The sequence below is a fragment of the Alligator mississippiensis genome, chromosome 1, assembly GCF_030867095.1.
Source record: "Alligator mississippiensis isolate rAllMis1 chromosome 1, rAllMis1, whole genome shotgun sequence".
NCBI classification, from domain to species: Eukaryota; Metazoa; Chordata; order Crocodylia; family Alligatoridae; genus Alligator; species Alligator mississippiensis.
The window spans coordinates 485,607,738-485,627,712 of record NC_081824.1 but is presented as its reverse complement, the minus strand read 5'-3'; the positions used below and the strand labels follow the sequence as shown (position 1 = coordinate 485,627,712).

General features: G+C 56.6%; 1 protein-coding gene across 1 annotated transcript; it reads left to right on the top strand.

Annotated features, from left to right (window-relative positions):
• Nucleotides 1-823: 823 nt before the first annotated feature.
• Nucleotides 824-13,714, top strand: LOC102573429 (zinc finger protein 135). The gene is made up of 5 exons (XM_059725456.1): nucleotides 824-937; nucleotides 2,174-2,805; nucleotides 2,904-3,114; nucleotides 4,306-4,482; nucleotides 11,028-13,714. Exons 1-5 carry the CDS (start codon nucleotides 874-876, stop codon nucleotides 12,845-12,847), a joined length of 2,904 nt encoding a protein of 967 aa, XP_059581439.1. The 5' UTR covers nucleotides 824-873; the 3' UTR covers nucleotides 12,848-13,714.
• The last annotated feature ends 6,261 nt before the right edge of the window (nucleotides 13,715-19,975 follow it).

The window sequence follows — 19,975 nt, the reverse complement described above, 5'->3', positions numbered from 1 at the left end:
GAGCTATCAGTAAATTTGCCTTTACTTCACTCCCAACTCACCTCCTCGATCCCGAACCCAGCAGCCTAATGGCTGATACAGTCACGGGGCCTCGCCGGCCTGTGCCAGGGGACGCAGGGGAGACGTCTCCCAAGCCAGCAAGACGCGGCTGTGCCCGGACAGTGAACGTATGGCAGGATGGCTGCTCTCCCAGGCCAGGGCCTGACAGCCTGCATGCTCACTCCCGTGTTACCCCTCCCTGGGGTAAGGAGGGGTGTTGGGCTCTGACTCAGGCCCTCCCGTCCCATCCCGGGTGGGGTTGCTCTGCTCCTGTGCACATTACCTGGCCCCCCGTGTGGTGGAAAGCTGGCCCCCTCCACCGGTGCAAACTAATTGCCTGGGGGGAGTTGTTTTTTTGTCCCCACCACAGTGATGCATGTGCGCCGTCTCAGGGCAGCACAGGGCTTGGCCCCAGAGGCGCTGAGGAGCAGACAAGTCACCCCCGGCTCCTGGGCAGCGCCCCCAGGCAAAAGGAGCCTGTTCCTCTGTGCCGTGGGCCCTGCAAGGGGCTTGGTGTGGGCGGGGGGCTCCCCCATCCCTCCCGGAGCGGTCAGCCGGCGATAGGCTCCGCGGGGGGGGAGCCTTTTGCAGCCCGCACGTGTGCTCGGTCCAGGCTGTGGCTGCGATCACACCGGGCTGTCACGTGTGTCTGCGCCCCGCGCCCCGACAAGGCGCGGGGGGGGGGGGGTGTTGCGCTGGGCAGGGCGGGGGGCAACGCCGTCCGCGGGACTCTTTTACATGCGATTTGCATATGCAGATATGGGCGGGGCTGAAGTTCGCCTCTAGGGGCGGGCAGGGTCCAACAGGCAGCTACCTCCTCCGATCGCGCCGCGCATGGCTTGCAAAGCAGGCTGGGAAGGGCCAGCAGCCCCCCCACACAAGACGTGCCCGGCGGGAGGTGAGTTCCTGCCGCCCCGTCCCTCCTGCTCCCCGCCCGGCCCGGCCCTCGGGGGCAGCGCTGCGGGGTAATGGGGGGGGGGGTAGTTTGGGGCCCAACAGGGCTGGGGGGGCGGGCCCCGCCCCGAAGAGATCTGGGCTTGGACATGCCCCGCCCCCGGACTTGCCCGGCCCTTCTATAGAGCTAGAGAAGGAAATACGAAAGGAGGGGAGGAAAAATTCTGGCAAGAGCTGGACTTCAGGGGGTTGTTTCAGCCCCGCACAGGTGTAGGCTAAATTAAGCGTCAGGCTTTGTGGGTAGAAAAGGCTGGCTAGGGTCGTACATGGGGTAGAGACAACAAAGGGACCTGTATGTTCTGGCTTTTCTTTTTCCGGGAAAGTACAGGATGTCTAACACGATAGGTGTAATGTGTATTCAATAGAAGCTACTCAGGGATGTTTGTATATACTGTGTAAAAATGAGATGACGTGCAATATGATACCAATTCCGATGGTTTTTTTTAGTATGTTATTTGGAGTGTTGTATTATCCTTTTGTGAGGCCTCTCTTGGAGGTTGTTTGAGCCTTTTGTTACGGTCTGGTTTTCTAACAAAATGTTTTTAAGGAAAAAAAAAAAAAGCTGCTTCTTCCCCCCCAACCCCCGCCCCACTCCTCCCCCTGGGGTTTCCATCCACCCCACACCGCCCCCAACATCTCTCCTGCCCCCCCCACCCCCACATGTACCTGCAGGGAGCTGCTGTCCAGCTTTTCCCACTGTATTCATGACTGGGTGCTTGTGTGCAGGCGTGCAAGTGTCCTGGTACCCCTGTGTCCCGCTCCCACCAGCCCCTTGCACACCTGCACGCTGCCTGCCTGCGCAGGGAAAGCACGGGTTCCTGTCCCTCTAGACACTGAATTGGGACGAATGACATCCAGGGTCATGCAGCCCAGGACCGGGATCTGAGGTTCCTATTTGGGTGCTGTCCCACCCTATCAGGGAGTGGAGGTGACCCTAACTGCAGGGCGGGGGCAGGAGGGAGCAGCGGATGGGCCTTGAAGGGTGGAGAGCTGCGGCTGCCCCATTTCTCCAGACAGCCCGGTGCCCGCATCCTGCGCTGGGGCCGGAGGGGCAGGAAGGACGGCTCCGAAACTGCTCCGAGTGGGGCGGTCGGGAGCATCAGGACTGGGCAGACCTCGGGCTGGGGCAGAATTCCAGTCCCCAGTGTTGGATCCACAGCCACTGTCTCTTTTCCCTCAGGTGTTCCTGGAGACCGGACGCTGACAACAGGAGCCGTGCACGAGTGTACAGAGAGCGAGAGCCCAGGCCCCCAGCCGGTGAGATCCGTCATGGGGAGACGTGGCTGCTACGCTGGAGCCCGTGGCAGCCGTGGGCCTCCCCTTCCCGGCGGGAGCTGGAGGAGCAGGACCCAGGAGGCGTGCAGGCAGGAGGGGCTGAGGGTGCAGAAGTTCCTCGTGTCATCCAGACCAGAGCCGGTCCAGCACCAAGAGCTCTGGGAGCAGGACGCGATGCAGGCCATGCAGCCCCCTTGCGAGGCTCAGCTGCCCTCCGCAACCCCACAGCTGGCACCGCGGGATGAGCTCCCCACCCCAGAGCCCTGGCGCCAGCTCTTCCGTGGCCTGCGCTACCGGGAAGCCGAGGGCCCAGGGAAGATTTGCAGCCGCCTGCGGGAGCTGTGCCGGCGCTGGCTGGAGCCCCAGCACAGCAGCAAGGAGCAGATGCTGGAGCTGGTGGTGCTGGAGCAGTTCCTGGCCATCCTGCCCCCAGAGATGTGGAGCTGGGTGTGCGGGTGCCGCGTGGAGACCTGCGCCCAGGCCGTGGCCCTGTCCGAGGGGTTTCAGCTGGGGCAGGTGGAGGACGAGAAGCTCCAGGTGAGAGCGTTTGTTTGGTGCCATCTGCACCTCCACGTGTCGGGGGATGTTCCCCCCCAGATCCCGGCTCCCCAGTGAGACAAGTTTCTCATCCCCAGGTCACCGTGCGTGTGAAGGTCGAGGAGGGGTCCTCAGACAAGATGCAGCCCCCGGGAGCCCTGCTGGAGTTTGCTGATTCCCAGGTGCAGCAGCCGAAGACTCCTCATAAGGACAGGCCTCTGGAGGAGGCAGGAGATCAAGAAACCCCAGAGCCTGAGGTCGAGCTGCCTCACATCGCCAAAGAGGAGCCCCCGCCCAACCCAGAGCCAGGTCCTTACCAGCATTTTTGATGTACAAGCTTAACATTTCGACACTGAAAGAGTAGCAGTTACCTCCCCACCCCCCGCCATTATTACTGTTGGCGACGGGGTTTAGGTCAGTTGAGTTTGGGGGGCAGCTAGGTAGAAAACAGGGTGGGAGTGGGGTCACAGGCTCCAAACAAGCACTGCACGGGGGGACAGCGAGCGGAGCAGAGCGGGCAGTATCCGGTGGCTCTTGAATGAGTCCAAGGAGCCAGGGACAGGTGAGGAGCGGGATGAAGTCGTGGCGTGCAGTTAGGAGCCTGAGCGGCTGTCCTGCGGTTGGGGTGAGTGGCTCCAAAGCCTGCCCCTGCCCGGGACAGGGCTGCAAGGTTAGTACCTGTGTGGCTGGGGTGGGACAGGGCTCTGGTCCCTGTGGGTGGTCCGAGGCCCAGGATCTTTCTCACTCCCTGCACCGCTGCTCTCAGAAAGATACTTTAGGTGACTGGCTCTTGCCGTGCTGCCATGGTCACAACCAGTGATGTAATTGCTGTTCTAACGATCAGTGTTGTAATACTATCAGTCAATAAGAGGCTGGTGCAGGCGATGTGGAAATGAGAGTCCCCAGTGGCCTGTGGCTGGGCCAGGTGCAGTCCACCCAGGCCTCCGTCCTGCTGCAGCTCCCCGGGACAGGGGAGACCTGGGATCTGACAGCACGTGGAGGGTCCCCAGGCGGGTGCCCCAGACCAGGCCCTTCCCCAGGTGAGGTGAGGAGCGGTGGGTCTCCCCTTTCCAGTGGCAGGAGGCCCCGTCCCCCAGTGCAGAAATCTCTCTGCCAGAACAGTTTGATGGGTCCGTGCTCCAGCAGGTCGGCGGCTCTTGTTCTCCCGGTGCACCTGGGAGCATTTCACATGTCCTGGTGTAGACCGACCCTGCGTTTCCCCCCCTCCACCCAAACGTGTGGACATGACCCAACACCAGCATCCCTCCAGGTCCCTTCTCAGGGACCGATGTCATGGTGCAGTGATCACCACTGGCGCTGGGACAGTTCTAGGGGATCGTCTAGCATTGCCCCCCTGGCAAGAGGAGTCTCCCTTCCCCCCACTCTTCCGCACACTGCAGCCTCCAGGTCCCTTCATCCCAGGCCAGTCCAGGAGATGAGCAGGGCTTTCCCCCTGCCACCACCCCAGGGCTCACCTGTGCACTCTCTTCCCACCTGCAGGCGCTGGGACCCTGAGCAGAGCAGATCAGCCGCCTCCCGAGGAAGGGCCTGTAAAGCTGAAGCTGCAGAGACTCTGGGTCCCTAGGGAGACGGGAACAGAGCTGCTCCCTGACACCTGGGCCAGGCCAGCTGCAGGAGGGGCAGGGCAGGCCGGCGAAGCAGGGGCAGAGCATGGAGGTGAGGAGGGCACCGGCTGGAGGTGGGGGTGGGAGTGCAGCTGGGAGTGCAGTTTGGGGAGTGTAACAGGTATCTGCTCTTGGCCAATCTAAACGTAGCCTGCACACCTGTTCCTGGGGCAACCGCCCGCCTTCTCACATGCCATGCCTTGCTGTTAATTGGTTAATTGATGTTAATTAGCAGGAGGCTGACCTTTTACTGCCCCAATGCCAGGGGGCTCTATCTGCGGCTCCGTTACCTCCCCTAGACCACAGCCCATGCCTCCCTAATGGAATTGATGTTGTTGGTCTTGGTCTTGTTATAATCAGACCCCTCTCTGGGCCCTGCGTGGCCCTGGTCTCACCCTGCACCCTCTCTGGCACTCGTCAGTGCTGCCCCCTCCCTCGGGCTCTTCACTGCCCCCTTCTTTCTGGGGCTTCTACGTGACAGCGCTGCCCCCTCTCCGGGGCTTCTCACCATGCTGCCCCTCTCTGGGGCTGCTCACATCTGCACTGGGGCTTCTCATCAACGTCCCCTTTCTGGGACTTCTCAATTGTCCCCGCTTCAAGGGCTGGGGTCAGTGCACCCTGATTGCTGTGCCCTTGCTGGCGCTGGGGTCCCCATGCTGCTGTGGGTCCCCTGTGAGGTCTTCTCCAACCCCTAGTACCCTCACCCAAACCACCGGTCAGAAACAGCAAACAGAACACAAGCCCCTGGGCTATAACTTAAACACAAGCCGCCTGGCTATAATAACATTCAAGTCTACCGGGGAATGTGCCATCCCTCAGCAGTGTCAAATGCTGCTCCTGCAGTCAGGTTTCCCCTTTCTTCCCTGAGAGAGCTCCTTCACCGCTGGCAGGGAACTGCCCACCTGGCCTCAGCCCCTGGGCTTTATATGGGAGCCAGGCCCTGCCCCTTCTGGTCAGCTGACCACCTCTGCTTGCCCTGGCAACCAGCAGCTGTGCTCATTGCTCCCTGCTAGGACTCTTCCCCTAGCAGTTTTCTCCCTTCTTAGGAAAAGGGCACTTAAGTGGTCTGTGACAGGGAGCAGTGACTAGATGAGTGAGCAGGAGTGCTGGCACGGGAAGGCCTGGTCAGAGTCCAGCCAGCCAGCACCAGGGAGCCTGGGGCAGCGGTCTCTACAGCTGAGCCCCGCAAGGCCTCTCCCGCTTGCCGAGGACTGGGGAGCACAGAGGGTCTCTGAAGCCAATGCCAGCAGGGTCCCCCCAGCCCATCAGTTTGGCAGGAGTGAGCAGCACACCTGGCTCCTGATTATCTGTGTTAGTGTGAGGGGAGGCAGAAGCCAGGATGGATTTGCAGCTTACAGATTAACTGAATCAGAGGCACAGCACAGGTTTTTTCGATTCCACACTCATTTGATAAGTTTGAATTGAAGGATGTGCACAGACCAGACTATTAAATAAAGAGAGTCTTTTGAATACCAAGTGCAGAGGGGCAGCGTGGTGGGACGGGGGACAGTGCTGGGAGAGGGGATGTAAGTAAAGACCCCCGCACGCAAAGGGGTCACAGCAGCTAATTCAGTTAATTGGAGAAGACTCCACAGTCCCTGTGTAGACCGTGTGTAACACAACCCAGCCTGCAGATGATTTCTGGTTGCACAACTCCATGTTCAGGTTTGTGCTGAAGTGTTTGGTCTAAGGACAGCTGCTCCGAGGTCAGCACTGGGAAGTACAGGGAGGTGAAAGTGTCCTGCCACAAGCCTCTCTCTCTTCCTGGACCAGATGCCACTGGGCAGTGGCAGGGATTGTGGGGTACAAGCAGGGGTAGGGAGGCTATGGGTTGGGAGCAATTTTTTCTTTTATGAGAGAATTTGCAATTTTTAAACAGAGAAAACCAGGATCCCTGCATATCATGAGTCAGCTGAGTAGTGTACCCCTGGTTGTCCTGGCTAAGCGTGCAAAGGGCTGTAGTGCAGAGTGAGTGCAGACAGGGCCGTGGGGGCTGGGAGCAGCGGGGGCAGGAGACTCTGATGCTGTAACGCTTGTGCCTGCAGCTCCGGGAGGTGTTTGAGGACGTGGCAGTGTATTTCACACGGGAGGAGTGGGAGCTGCTGGAAGAGGAGGACAAGGGGCTTTACCAGGACCAGATGCTGAGGAACTACCAAGCCCTCCTTTCCCTGGGTAAAGCTCTGGTTCTTGCTTTGCCCTGCAGCTATGTGAGCTCTGTCTTCTCCCTGGTTTTAACAGTCTCATCCTCATGAACGTTTGGCCGGTGGCTTAAATCCCTTTGCTCCCCTCTGCTGTGTCCATGAGTAGACTTCTCCTATCTCATACCTGTATATATTCCTCCTTCATTTGATCCAGCCGCCTTCCCTGGAGTCTTCCCCCTTGATAACAGGATTTCCCTTTGCCTTCTCACCATGATTATATCATTTGCCATTCACTGTGCCTCAAAATGCATTAACAGCTGTTCCTTATGCAGTTATTCTGATTTCCTCCCTCTCTTGCCTAGTGTGTCCTGTCCAAACTCATTTCCACTCTTTTGCCTGGAATTGCACTGGTGTTTGCTTCCTATGACCATATGTCCACTACCGTGATGAAAAGGACCATCCTCTTCCCCCTGCTATGCCTTCCCTTTCATCCTAAATGTCCATCCTCCCTTGTCCTTCAAGTCCTTAGTATAATCCCTGAGTTCATAGGCTCCATTACCCAAATTTCAGTTGCTTATTCTGCATCCAGTACCAGTGGATAAACTCTCTTTAACCACTGCCCAAACAGGATATCGAGGCCCTGCCCCTGACTTGATCTGTCGCATCCAGCGAGGAAAGGTGGAGCTCTGGGTCTGTGGTGATGAGGACCGTGGGGAAATGCGGAAGTCAGAGGACGTGCTGCCAGATGAGTTGTGGCTGTCCCCTCCACCTGACTCCCCTCTCACATGCTCCATGCCCAGGGTGAAAGGAAACCTGGAAACTGCAGACCTGCCCTGTACTGCCATTTCAGGGTGCTGACCTCAAATAGCTTGTGCTGTCATGACTGCAAACGGGTGTTGTTCCACCCCCTGAAATTCAAAATGTGGAAACTGTTACCAACAGGATTGTTTTTTCCAAAGACCCCCAATGTTTGTGTAACAGGAGGGACAGCAGGGTCGCCGTTCTAGCCCTTGCCGCCTCCTCAACTGTGCCAAGCTTCGGACTTGCACCCTCCTATTCTCGCCCGCCACGACTTTGATGATATGTGTTTTTATAGGGAGGCTACCTCTCCTCCACTTGGCCACAGTTCTCCTGCTCCGGGTGTCCTGCATATCTAAGCCTTGCGGGCCTTCTCTGTACGCCACCCTTCTCACTAGGGCCTTCTCCGTACTGCTGCCCTTCTCACTGGGGCTCTCCGCACCCTCACTGGGGCCTCTCTGCAATGCTGCCCCTCTCACTGGGGCTCCCCACACCCACACTGGGGCCTCTCTGTAATGCTGCCCCTCTCACTGGGGCTCTCCACGCCCACACTGGGGCTCTTCCCTCTGCAAGGTTGCCCTCTCACTGGGCTCTTCCCTCTGCAAGGTTGCCCTCTCACCGGGCTCTGCTCTGGAGCTGGGGTCTTTACCCCCGAATTCCGTGCCCTCACTGGGGCTGGGGTCCTCACTCTACCGTGAGTCCCTTATGAGGCCTCCTCCACCCCCTTATAGCCTCACCCAAACCACTGTTGTTAAACAACAAGATGATACAGAAACTCGAGCCTCCTGGCTACAACTTAAACATAAGCCACCTGGCTGTAACGACTTTGCTCAGACATCTTGGAACTGCTCCCCTTTACTCTGCAAGCAGTACCTGCAGGCAGGCTTCTCCTCGTATCATTGCTCCAGGAGCTTCTCTTTCTCTGGCTGCTGGCAGGGAGCTCCTTCTGCCTTGGATGCCGGTAGGGAACTGCCTCTGACCTCAGCTCCCCCCTCATAAGAGCCAGGCCTTGCCCCTTATAACCAGCTGACCGCTGACAGGTGTGTCGTTTGCTGCCTCCCGTTGCCCTGGCAACCAGCACCTGAGGAGTCTTCCAGGCTCTCTCAGTAGCAGGCACCTTAGTGTCCTGCTACAGTTTGACATGGCCTATTGCTGATTTAATATCCAGTAAACTGTAATAGTAATTATTGCAAGTTTCATCCCTGTAATACGACCTGACAAGTGGCTCCATTAGGCATTACAGCAGCGAGCTTTGGTGGTGCCGGCCTTGCGTCCTTCGCTGGGTGTGGGTGATGTTTCTTTCTGGTTTTCCTGCTGTTCAAGTACAAATTGCACGACCACTCCCGAACTCCCCAGAGTAAAAGCATGCACACAACACCCTCTTACTTTGTTTGTCCACTGCTTCAATAACTTTCTCATCCAAAATTGCCTAATCCCCAAGTTCCTTACCAGCCAAACAGTTTTTCACCAGCGATAATTATGGATAAGTCTTTTAATCTCTTCCAGTACTCAAATGATGGTATTCTTTAATATTTAAGATGGCTTTCTGGATCAGACAAACATCCCATGATCAGGTTTTTTGGGGACCAGACATGTTCTCGGTAGTTCTGCCCCTTCTACATAATGGGCAACGATTTCCTTGTTGGTTCAAAAGAATTGCTTGGTGTCACTAGAGCACTCCCAGTGCCTCTGTGCCCTGCAAGATGCTGGAAAAATGCTAAGGGTCAAAAGGAAATGAATAAAAGGATGAGAAAACAAAGACACGTTCAATCCGCCCTTCTCGATCTTTGGCGTGACTGATATTTTTGAGGCCCAGGAGGCCATGCTCCAGGGATGTACCATTTTCTGTAGCCACTTTGCAGATATTCCAGAACCCATCCAGAACTTGTGCTTACATTTCATGTCTAGCATGGTTAACACCACAGCCACATACAGCAATAACGGTACACAAACACAGCCGTGCAAGCAAGACAATGACTATGCAGAACACAGTGAAGCTTGAATCTTCTTTGTACCAAGGGAACTTCTTGATGACTCACTGCTGGTCCACAACCTGGAAAACACAAAGACAAAAAAGGGAATGGCTTAACCCCCTTTAAGTAAGTTCATCTCATGGGATCCCTTCTGACACTGTGGCTGGCTTGGCCGTAGCCCTGGCCCTCCTGCAGCTCCTTCACAGATTCCCCTCTCTGCAGCTTCAGAGGCTGTTTTTTTAGCAGTCTTTTCTACTTCAAGTGACAGCTGCTGCAAGGTGTACCCTGCCACACACTTTCCCTCCTTGGCTTTCACCAGGGGTTTTCTGTTGGGGTAGGCTCCCCCTATCCTTTTCAGAGGAAAAAGTAGCCCACAAGGCAGTGGGAGCCAAGGTTTTGAGGCGCTCTGCACTCGCCTTTCTCAGGAGTGGCAACGTGGTGTTGCGTAGAGACTGCCCTGCCACAAGTAGCTCCACCGCACTAACCAGTCCCAGGAGGATGTAATGTTTAGGTCTTACCCAGATCTAATTTTTAGGCTCTCCTGCCCTGGTTATCTTCACCCATCATGGGCACACTCTCTCACTTCTGGGTTTTTTGTGCCCCAGCCATTCTTGTTGGACAAGAGAGAGGCTGGGGCTGTCCCTGGTGTCTCCTTGATCAGTTGACCTGGAGCACTGGACGTGTGTAATCCTGGTCTCAGGCTGCATGAAGTGGGTGGGTGGGATTCAGAAGATTTCATGTTGTGGGGGGAAGTGAACCCCACACTGTTTGCACCAGAATCTCCCCTGTGCCATTTCCTCTCTGGGGCCCCGAGTATCACGAAGCCTGAGGCTCAGCCCAGAGTCCGTGTGCAGGTTCGTGCCAAGGCCTTTGTCCCAGTGCAGCTGTCTGTGATGTGGAGGCTGCCTGGGATTCATTAGCAGAGGAAAGCTCCATGGGCTCATTCCCTGCACCAGACATTGCCCCAGAAACAGGTAGGAAGCAGATCACTGCTCTCAATCCTCCACTCCCAGAGAATTTCTTGGAGGGATAATGCATGAAACGTGATGGCTTTTGCTGCCAAGCAGTGTAAGGCAGTGCTCACCACACACTCCTGACTGGTGACAAGTCCATGCACCCTGAGGCTGTTCACCCTTGTACCCAAATGCTGCTTTCGAAACTGCCAGAGATCAAGGGCAAGCATTGCAGATGGGTCACACCAAAGCACTTTGGCTTGTGGAGTGGGTCAGCCCAGACAGGTGGAGGGTTCAGCACCATCTCCCCCTGGACCCACCAGTGCTGTGGGATACAGCAGCCCTTTGAGAGCCTCATTTTTCCTTTTATCAGATCCCTCTGGTCTCATCCTCATCCTCCTAAAATGTGAACCTATTCGGGTACCGCCCAAATGCACACGTCCCGCATGTTTTTTGGATCAGGGCCTGAGGTGATGGGGCTGAGATCTGGGCCAGAACCCTTGAGAGTCTGCCTCCTAACTCCACCGAGTAGGGAAGATGAGACTGGCACAGGGACCTGGCACTGCCTCACCCCCAGCACTTGGGCCTGTGGTCGAAAGACCTAGTTTTCTTGAGGAAACACAAGTGCCAAGTCCTGTCGTGCTCTGAGGCCCATCCCAGCAGAAGGAATAGCAGTGCTTGCCCCTTGGCAGCAGGGCAGGGACTAATCTGGTGTTTCTTCCTCCCATGCAGGACATGACTGGTTGCTGAGCAGAACTGAGGAGCAGGCTCCTGAGGAAGGGCCTGGAAAGCTGAAGCCACCATGGGCTTCCCCGGGGAGTATGGTTGAGGTGGATTCCCTGAGCTCAGAGACTGACCAGTGGCACAAGGGTCAGGGGATTCCCCCAAAGCCAGAGAATGTAGCAGTGAATGTGGTCCCATCTCTAGTTGGGCACTGGAGTGAAGAAGGGAAAGAAGCCAGAAAAAGGCCAAGGTGCAGGGATGAATATGTCATGCTGAGACACCTGAAGAGGCAGAAAGCAAAGATGCACTGGAGAGAGACACTGCATGCAAACCAAGGCAGTGTGGGGGGCCTCAGAGGGAAGCAGGAGCTCACTACCAAGCCCAGGGGGAGAGCCCACTCCTGCCCTCAGTGCAGGAAAAGTTTTAGCTGTCCCTCACGCCTGGCTCAGCACAAGATAAGGCACAATGGGGAGAAGCCCTATGTACGCGCCACGTGTGGGAAGAGGTTCACCTGCCTCTCGACCCTGGCTGCTCACCACCAGGTCCATTCTGGACAGCTCCCCCACCGCTTCACCAGAAGGGGGAAAAGCATTGTGCTGCACAAAACCCAGGATGTGCACAGGAAGAAGAATCAGTACTGCTGTGTCACATGTGGTAAGACCTTCACCCATTTCTTCTCCCTGGTTCAGCACCGTCAGATGTACTTGGGGAGGAAGACACACCGCTTCACTGAGTGCAGGAAGAACTTCATCAGCTGGCAAGGCCTGTCCCAGCACCGGTGTGTGTGGAGGAGGCAGCAGCCACACTGCTGCACAAAGTGTGGGAAGAGCTTCAGGCAGCCCTCCAGCCTGGCCAGGCACAGGTGCATGCACACACGGGAGAAGCCTCATCATTGCTCTGTGTGTGGGAAGAGCTTCATCTTCTCTTCCAAGCTGGCCCAACACCAGATTATCCACACAGGAGAGAAGCCACATCAGTGCTCTGCATGTGGAAAAAGCTTCACCCACTCTTCCACTCTGGCCCGGCACCAGCGCATCCACACAGGGGAGAAGCCATATCAGTGCTCTGAGTGTGTGAAGAGCTTCACTTATTCCTCCCAACTGGCCAAGCACAAGCGCATTCACACAGGGGAGAAGCCAGATCAGTGCTCTGAGTGTGGGAAGAGGTTCAGTTCTTCCTTCCACCTGGTCTGGCACCAGCGCGTCCACACAGGTGAGAAGCCATATCAGTGCTCTGAGTGTGGGAAGAGCTTCATCCAATCCTCCCACCTGGCTGAGCACAGGTGCATCCACACAGGGGAGAAGCCATATCAGTGCTCTGAGTGTGGGAAGAGCTTCAGGTATTCCTCCAAACTGGCCAAACACCAGCGCATCCATACAGGGGAGAAGCCAGATCAGTGCTCTGAGTGTGGGAAGAGCTTCATTTATTCCTCCCAACTGGCCCAGCACAAGCGCATTCACACAGGGGAGAAGCCACATCAGTGCTCTGAGTGTGGGAAGAGCTTCAGTTATTCCTCCAACCTGGTACGGCACCAGCGCGTCCACACAGGGGAGAAGCCATATCTATGCTCTGTGTGTGGGAAGAGTTTCAGTTGTTCCTCCTCCCTGAACAAGCATAAGCACATCCACACAGGAAAGCCATATCATTGCTCTGAGTGTGGGAAGACCTTCAGTTCTTCCTCCCACCTGGTCCGGCACCAGCACGTCCACACAGGGGAGAAGCCATATCAGTGCTCTGCATGTGGGAAGAGCTTCACCCAATCCTCCCACCTAGCCGAACACCAGCATCTCCACACAGGGGAGAAGCCATATCAATACTCTTCCCCCTGACTGTGGGAAGAGTTTCAGCATCGCCTTCAACGCGGCCCGGCACCGGCTCATGCACAAAGGGGAGAAGCCGCATCATTGCTCTTGGTGTAGGAAGAGGTTCTTCTACTCCTGCAGCCTGTGCTGAACACCAGTGCATCTACACAGGGGAGAAGCTACATCAGTGCTCTGAGTATTGGAGTAACTTCACCCATCTCAGCACCCACCAGTGGTGCATTCAAACCAGCTCCCTCATGCTGGTGGCCTGCAGAAAGAGTTCCCCCAGGCTTTGCCCCTTGTAGGAAACTGTTGGTGTCCAGAGCCCAGACGCTGGCCCCCAACATATGGTTGGGGGCGGGGGCTAAGAGGAAACACCTCAGGCAGAGGTCAGCCCCAATGTGGGGGGAGGAGACGAGGAGGAGATGATCTTTGCATCAGCCTTGGAGCCTGTGCATTCCCCATCATTCTCTAACTATTCCCAGGGGAAGTGCCTTCATGCTAGGGTGCCTTCTCCCAGATGGCTCACTTCAGATGACACCTGGTGACTTACATTGCCTGCCTCCCAGCTTTCTCCTTCCTCCTGGTCCAGGGGTTCTGGTAGATGAGCCCCTGAGTTGCAGGGAGGAGTGCATTTATGGCTGGGGAAGCATTCCCTACAATCGTCCCTAACCTCGCCTTTCCTCACCTCCCCATCACCCCTCTTCGAGACCTCCCCATGCCCAGTGGGGTCTGCAACGAGCTGCCACCTCCGGAGTCTTTTTGGCCTGTTTTGCTCTTCAGCCTCTGTAGAAGTGTGCACCACGGGGTGCGTGCTGCTCCCCTGACCTCTTCTCCTTTGTTGTATTCTCTGTCATGCATTCCCCGCTACTAAAACCCCAGAATTGGGCATGGCACCTCTGTGGTTGATCTCTGCCCTCTCCCAAGCTGTGCAATGGGAACAGACCAGGGCCCACAACGCTTTCCAGGGCAGATCTCTCTGTGCTTTCCAGCTCCTTCCCTTTCTGAATGATTCACCACAATGCAGAGGTTGTTGCTAACCCTTGGGAGCAGGAGGTGGTCTGATCTACCCACCCTGCTGCTGCCTGACTGGCTGCTCCCACCCACTTCTGCCCTCTTCCCACAGCAGGATCCAGAGCTGGGTGAGCCAGCACCACAGTGTGAGCAACCCTGGGCGAGCGACTGGCAACTGGCTCAACAGGTGCCCCAGCCAGCCCCGTCTGCCCTGTTCCTGCCCTTGCCCACCACAGCTACCCATCTGCCCCATGGAGGTGACTGGGGGAATGGGGGGCAGTCTCTGCATGGTGTCAGCTCCAGGGGGGTGTCTCCCCACTTGGGAGAGCAGGATCTCCACACTGCTGACAGCAACCCTGCCATCATCCCCCAACATGCGGTGCTGGAGCAGGTATCAGGGTCAGGACGGGTGGTGTGTGCTGGGCCTGGGGTGGGGCATTGGGCACAGGCTGTCCAGCCAACCATGGGGGAATCTGGCTGAGTTTGTCCCCTCTTGGGGTTGGCGGGTTGCAGCACCCAGCCCCTGCAGATTCAGGGGCAGGGCTGGAGGTGGGGGCATTACTGCCCATGCCTTGCAGGGCGGGGGGCACCAGATGGGGCAGGGGGGAGATGCACATTGACCTGTTGCAAATGCTGGTGTCTGTCCCATGTGGGATCTGTGTTCAGTTGGGCAGGTGTGAAGGGAGGCAGGGTAGGCAGAGGTGATACCTCATTGCCCAGCAGGGGGCATCAGAATGGGGGAGGCATAACTCCACCTGGGGTATGTATGAGGCACACCTAAAGGTGGGACTCGGGTGTCCACACTTCCGTGGGGCAGGTGTGATAGGGGCTGTAATGAGGCAGTGGATGCTATACCGCCATTGTGCATCAGGGGGTGCTGTGGGGGTGCCTGTGCTCATGTGGGGCAGGTGTGGGGTGATCTATCATGGAGAAGCAGGGTGTGTGAACCCCCATTTTTTCTTCTCTCCTATTTGCACTCCCCACCCCTGAGCCCAAAAAAGCCCAAGCCCAACTGGTGACCCCACTCCCTGCAGCCCCGGGGGATCTCCAGGGGAGCTCGGCTCCATCCCAGGGATTCCTCCTCAGCACCAGGATGGATCTGACCCCCTGGTCAGACCAGTACAGACTGGGGAGCTTTGCCTGCCTGTATAGTGTGATCCCGGCCTCTGCCTGGGATCCCTGGGGTGTGGATTACCAACCTGTCGCAGCAGCAGGAGGATGAGCACCGTGGCCCGGCTGCTTTTCCTGGGGCAGGACCAGGTGCGATGTCTGTTGCTGTGTTAGGCTTGTGGCAGTTTGGCTAAGAAGTGCGATGGTGGGTTTGTCTGGGCTGGTTTGGACAGGGCTGATGCTAACTCAGGCGGCGGCTGGACTGGAGGTGAGCTCTGCAGGCCCCCTCAGCCCCTCTCTTCTAGCATTTCCATGATGAGAACATCCCCTAGAGCCGTGGATCCCAACCTTTTAGACTGGACTGGCAAACGCGGACCAAAAGCAGAACCTTTCATAGATGTAATTGCATAGACATTAGGGCTGGAAGGGACCTTGTAAGACCATTCCCTTCTTCATCAGCCCTCACATTTTCCATTGCTCTCTTCACGGTGGCTGGCCATGGAGCTGGTGCTCTCATTGAGCTCTCCACAATCACTCCCAGGTCTCTTTCCTGTGTGGTAACAGCTCACGTGGAGCCCATCGTGGAGTCAGTCCCATTTATACAATTCTCATTATAAAGTGTTCCTGGCCCATTCCACTCACATCATGAGCCCGCGGTCAATAGAGTAGGGAAACTGAGTCGTGGGGAACCAGTGCAAAGCCCCACACTTGGGAGGGAATAATTGCACTCACCAATCCAGCCTGAGGAACGTATAGCTGGGTTGTACCCTGCAGTGATGATGTGGTTGGAGCCAGGGACCATGAGCTGGATCCGAGCCAGCCGTGTGCTTTGGTGGTAAAAGAAATCAGCATCCTCCTGAGCAGCATGAGCAGGAGCGCCCCTTGCAAACCAAAGGCAGGGATTCTCCAGCACTGGGGAGACCTGCCCTGGAGTCCTGGCTCCGGTTCGGGACCCCGCACTTCTAGAAGGAGGTGGACAGGTTGGAAAGAGGCCAGCAAAGAGGGACCCAAAGAATGAGGGGCCTGGGAGGCAGGGATGGGGGGGACAGGCTGGAAGAGCTCAGTTGCTTGAGTCTGGAGAAGAGAAGACTGAGTGGGATTTGACCCCAGTCTTGGGACAACACCAGAGAAGATGGAGATGTGCATTTCTCCATGGCTGTCAGGGACAGGAATAGGAGCAGTGGTTTGCAGCTGCAGCAGGGGAAACTGAGGCTGGAAAGGAGGAGGAATGGGCTGCTAGTGCCCCCACTGCAGGGGAAGACTGGCCCTCCACCCCCTCTCTGCCCCTGCTCACCACCTGCAGCAGTCCAGGAAGGGTGTGCGCACATGCCCACCCCATGATACAGGACAGTGTGCAGACACACCTCCATGCAGGAGGGCATGCACACACGCATGCACACCCCATCCAGTATGGTGGACAGGCGCACACCCAAAACCTCCCCCACAAGTTGCCCCTGGGTGGTCGCAACTGGACTACCAGGCCGAGGGAGGGGAAGGTGAGCTGGGGGGGGAGGCAGGGGTTGGGTGCCAGGTCACCACTTCTGCCTGCTCCTGCTACACCTGTGCAAGCCCCACCGGGCCTGCACAGCTGCCTGCTGCTGGGGAAACAGAGGCTGGAGAGGAGGAGTTGGGCTGTGTGCTCATGTGGAGGGGTGTGCTCTGCACGTGCAAGGGACAATGGGGTTTGGGCCTTATTCATAGATTCATAGATGTTAGGGTTGGAAGGGACCTCAATAGATCATCGAGTCCGACCCTCTGCATAAGCAGGAAAGAGTGCTGGGTCTAGATGACCCCAGCTAGATACTCATCTAACCTCCTCTTGAAGACCCCCAGGGTAGGGGAGAGCACCACCTCCCTTGGGAGCCCGTTCCAGACCTTGGCCACTCAAACTGTGAAGAAGTTTTTCCTAATGTCCAGTCTAAATCTGCTCTCTGCTAGCTTGTGGCCATTATTTCTTGTAACCCCCGGGGGCGCCTTGGTGAATAAATACTCAGCAATTCCCTTCTGTGCCCCCGTGATGAACTTATAGGCAGCCACAAGGTCACATCTCAACCTTCTCTTGCGGAGGCTGAAAAGGTCCAGGTTCTCTAGTCTTTCCTCATAGGGCTTGGCCTGCAAGCCCTTAACCAAACAAGTGGCCCTTCTCTGGACCCTCTCCAGGTTATCCGCATCCTTCTTGAAGTGTGGTGCCTGGAATTGCACACAGTACTCCAACTGCAATCTGACCAGCGCCTGATAGAGGGGAAGCATCACCTCCTTGGACCTATTCGTCATGCATCTGCTGATAAAGTGCCATTGACTTTTCTGATGGCTTCGTCACACTGCCGGCTCATGTTCATCTTGGAGTCCACTAGGACTTCAAGATCCCTTTCCACTTCTGTGCCACCCAGCAGGTCATTCCCTAGGCTGTAGGTGTGCTGGACATTTTTCCTTCCTAGGTGCAGCACTTTGCATTTCTCCTTGTTGAACTGCATTCTGTTGTTTTCTGCCCACTTGTCCAACCTGTCCAGGTCTGCTTGCAGCTGTTCCCTGCTCTCCGGCGTGTCCACATCTCCCCATAGCTTTGTGTCATCTGCAAACTTGGACAGAGTACATTTGACTCCCTCGTCCAAGTCGCTGATAAAGACATTAAAGAGTATCGGTCCAAGGACCGAGCCCTGCGGGACCCCACTGCCCACACCCTTCCAGGTTGAGACCGACCCATCCACCACGACTCTTTGGGTGCGACCCTCTAGGCAATTCGCCACCCACCGGACTGTGTAGTCATCCACATCACAGCCTCTTAACTTGTTCACCAGTATGGGGTGGGATACCGTATCGAAGGCCTTCCTGAAGTCTAAGTATACGACATCCACCCCTCCTCCTGTGTCCAGGCGTTTCGTAACCTGGTCTTAAAAAGAGACTAGATTGGTCAGGCATGATCTGCCTGCCACAAACCTGTGCTGGTTTCCCCTCAGCATAATTTGCCCTGCCGGGCTCTCACAAATGTGAGCCTTGATAATTTTTTCAAAGACTTTACCAAGGATGGAGGTGAGACTGACTGGCCTATAGTTGCCCGGGTCCTCCTTCCTCCCCTTCTTGAAAATGGGGACCATGTTAGCCCTTTTCCAGTCCTCTGGGACTTGGCCCATGCACCACGAGTGTTCGAATATTCCCGCCAGTGGCTCTGCAATGATGTCGGCCAGTGCCTTCAGCACCCTCGGATGGAGCTCATCCGGGCCTGCCGACAGGCATCCATTTCTTCCAAGTGACTCTGCACCATCTCAGGATTTACGCATGGCAGTCTGGTGCCTTGCTGCTGCCTGTCTACAACCCCAGTGAGAGACTTGTCGTGCCCCTCACTTAGGAACACTGAGGCAAAGAACTCATTGAGGAGTTCAGCCTTGTCCCCCCTGTCTGCCTTGGAGAGAGAAGGTGTGTGCTCTGGGTGTGAAAGGCTAGGGGAGTCTGGGCCTGGGGAAGAGTAGGCGTGTGATCTGTGTGTGCAAGGAGTAGGGTAGTCCAGGCCTGGGGAAGCAAAGGTGTGTGCTCTGTGTATGCAAGGGTTGAGGGAGTCCGGGTCTCGGGGGGAGAAGGTGTGTGCTCTGTGTGTGCAAGATGCAGGGTAGTTCAGGGCTTGGGGAGAGAAGGTGTGTGCTCTTTGTGTGCATGGTACAGGGGAGTGTGGTCCTGAGGAAGAGAAGGTGTGTGCTTTGTGTGTGCAAGGGTTGAGGGAGTCCGGGTCTGGGGGAGAGAAGGTGTGTGCTCTGTGTGTGCAAGATGCAGGGTAGTTCAGGGCTTGGGGAGACAAGGTGTGTGCTCTGTGTGTGCATGGTACTGGGGAGTGTGGGCCTGGGGGAGAGAAGGTGTGTGCTTTGTGTGTGCAAGGGGTGGGGAAGTGTGGGCCTGGGGGAGAGAAGGTGTGTGCTGTGTGTGTGCAAGGGGCAGGGGAGTCTGGACCTGGGGGAGAGAAGGTGTGCTTTGGGCCCTGGCGCTGCTGCCTGGTGCCACGGTCCCCCCGACACATGGGTGCTGCCCAGACACGGCGCCTGTCCACAACCCAGGACGTGGCTCTGGTCCAGGCTACATCCAAGGCCATATGGAAACAGGAGCGGCTCCTGGGACTGGATCTGTGGGGCAGGAGTGGGGGCCATGTACTGGCCTGCAGAGCTGGACCCCCTTGTTTGCACTTGCTAGGGCTCTGAGCTCCCTGCTGTCCCCACCCCATGCTCCACCTGCGTGAGGGAGGTCTCAAGCATTGCCCGTGTGTGGGGGAAAGCACGAGTGTGATTTGGGTGGGAGCAGACATGGGGAAGCAGGCCTCTGCTCCCTGTGCATGCTGCTTTGCTGTGGCTGAGGCCGGGTGCCTGGGGACCATCCTTTCTATGCTAGAGGGAACTGAGGCTCAGGCAGGGCTGTCCCGGAACTGGCTCTGAGGCATTTTAGCTTCCCCGTCCTCCCCCCGTGGTTTCAAGTCACCACTGCAAAAATACTGCACAGCTTCTGGTTGAGTTTTACCAAGCCAGGCAACCAAACACCTCCCATCCTGGGAAAAGAAAAGAAAAGAAAAGAAAAGAAAAGAAAAGAAAAGAAAAACTCTTGGCTGCCAGGGATCAACTGAGCAACTGCTCACCTGAAGGATCTCTGCCAGGAAGGATCTGGAGGGACACTCTGCATTTCAGTATGGATCCAGGAAGAGGCAATTGCCATTTACACCAGCCTAACGTATCTGCAAAGGACAAACCAGAGTACGGCGCAGGTTCATCCTAGAAAACTGATCCACTTTTTATCTGCAGACTCAGAGTCTTTACCTGCACCTGTCAGCCTGGCACATGAAGGGCACACATCCTCGTAGCCTACCCCCGGGCTCCCAGTACACTATTGCGGGTCTCCTCCACTCCATCTGCCTTGGCACATTTATTCTGGTGGGAACCTGACAGACTTCAGTGCCCAAAAGGAGGCGGGAGGAGAACAAAACACTGGGTTTAGAGAAATCCACTTTTGGAAGAGAAAGGCAGGGGCTTTTGGACATCCACAGAAAGGGGCTGCGGA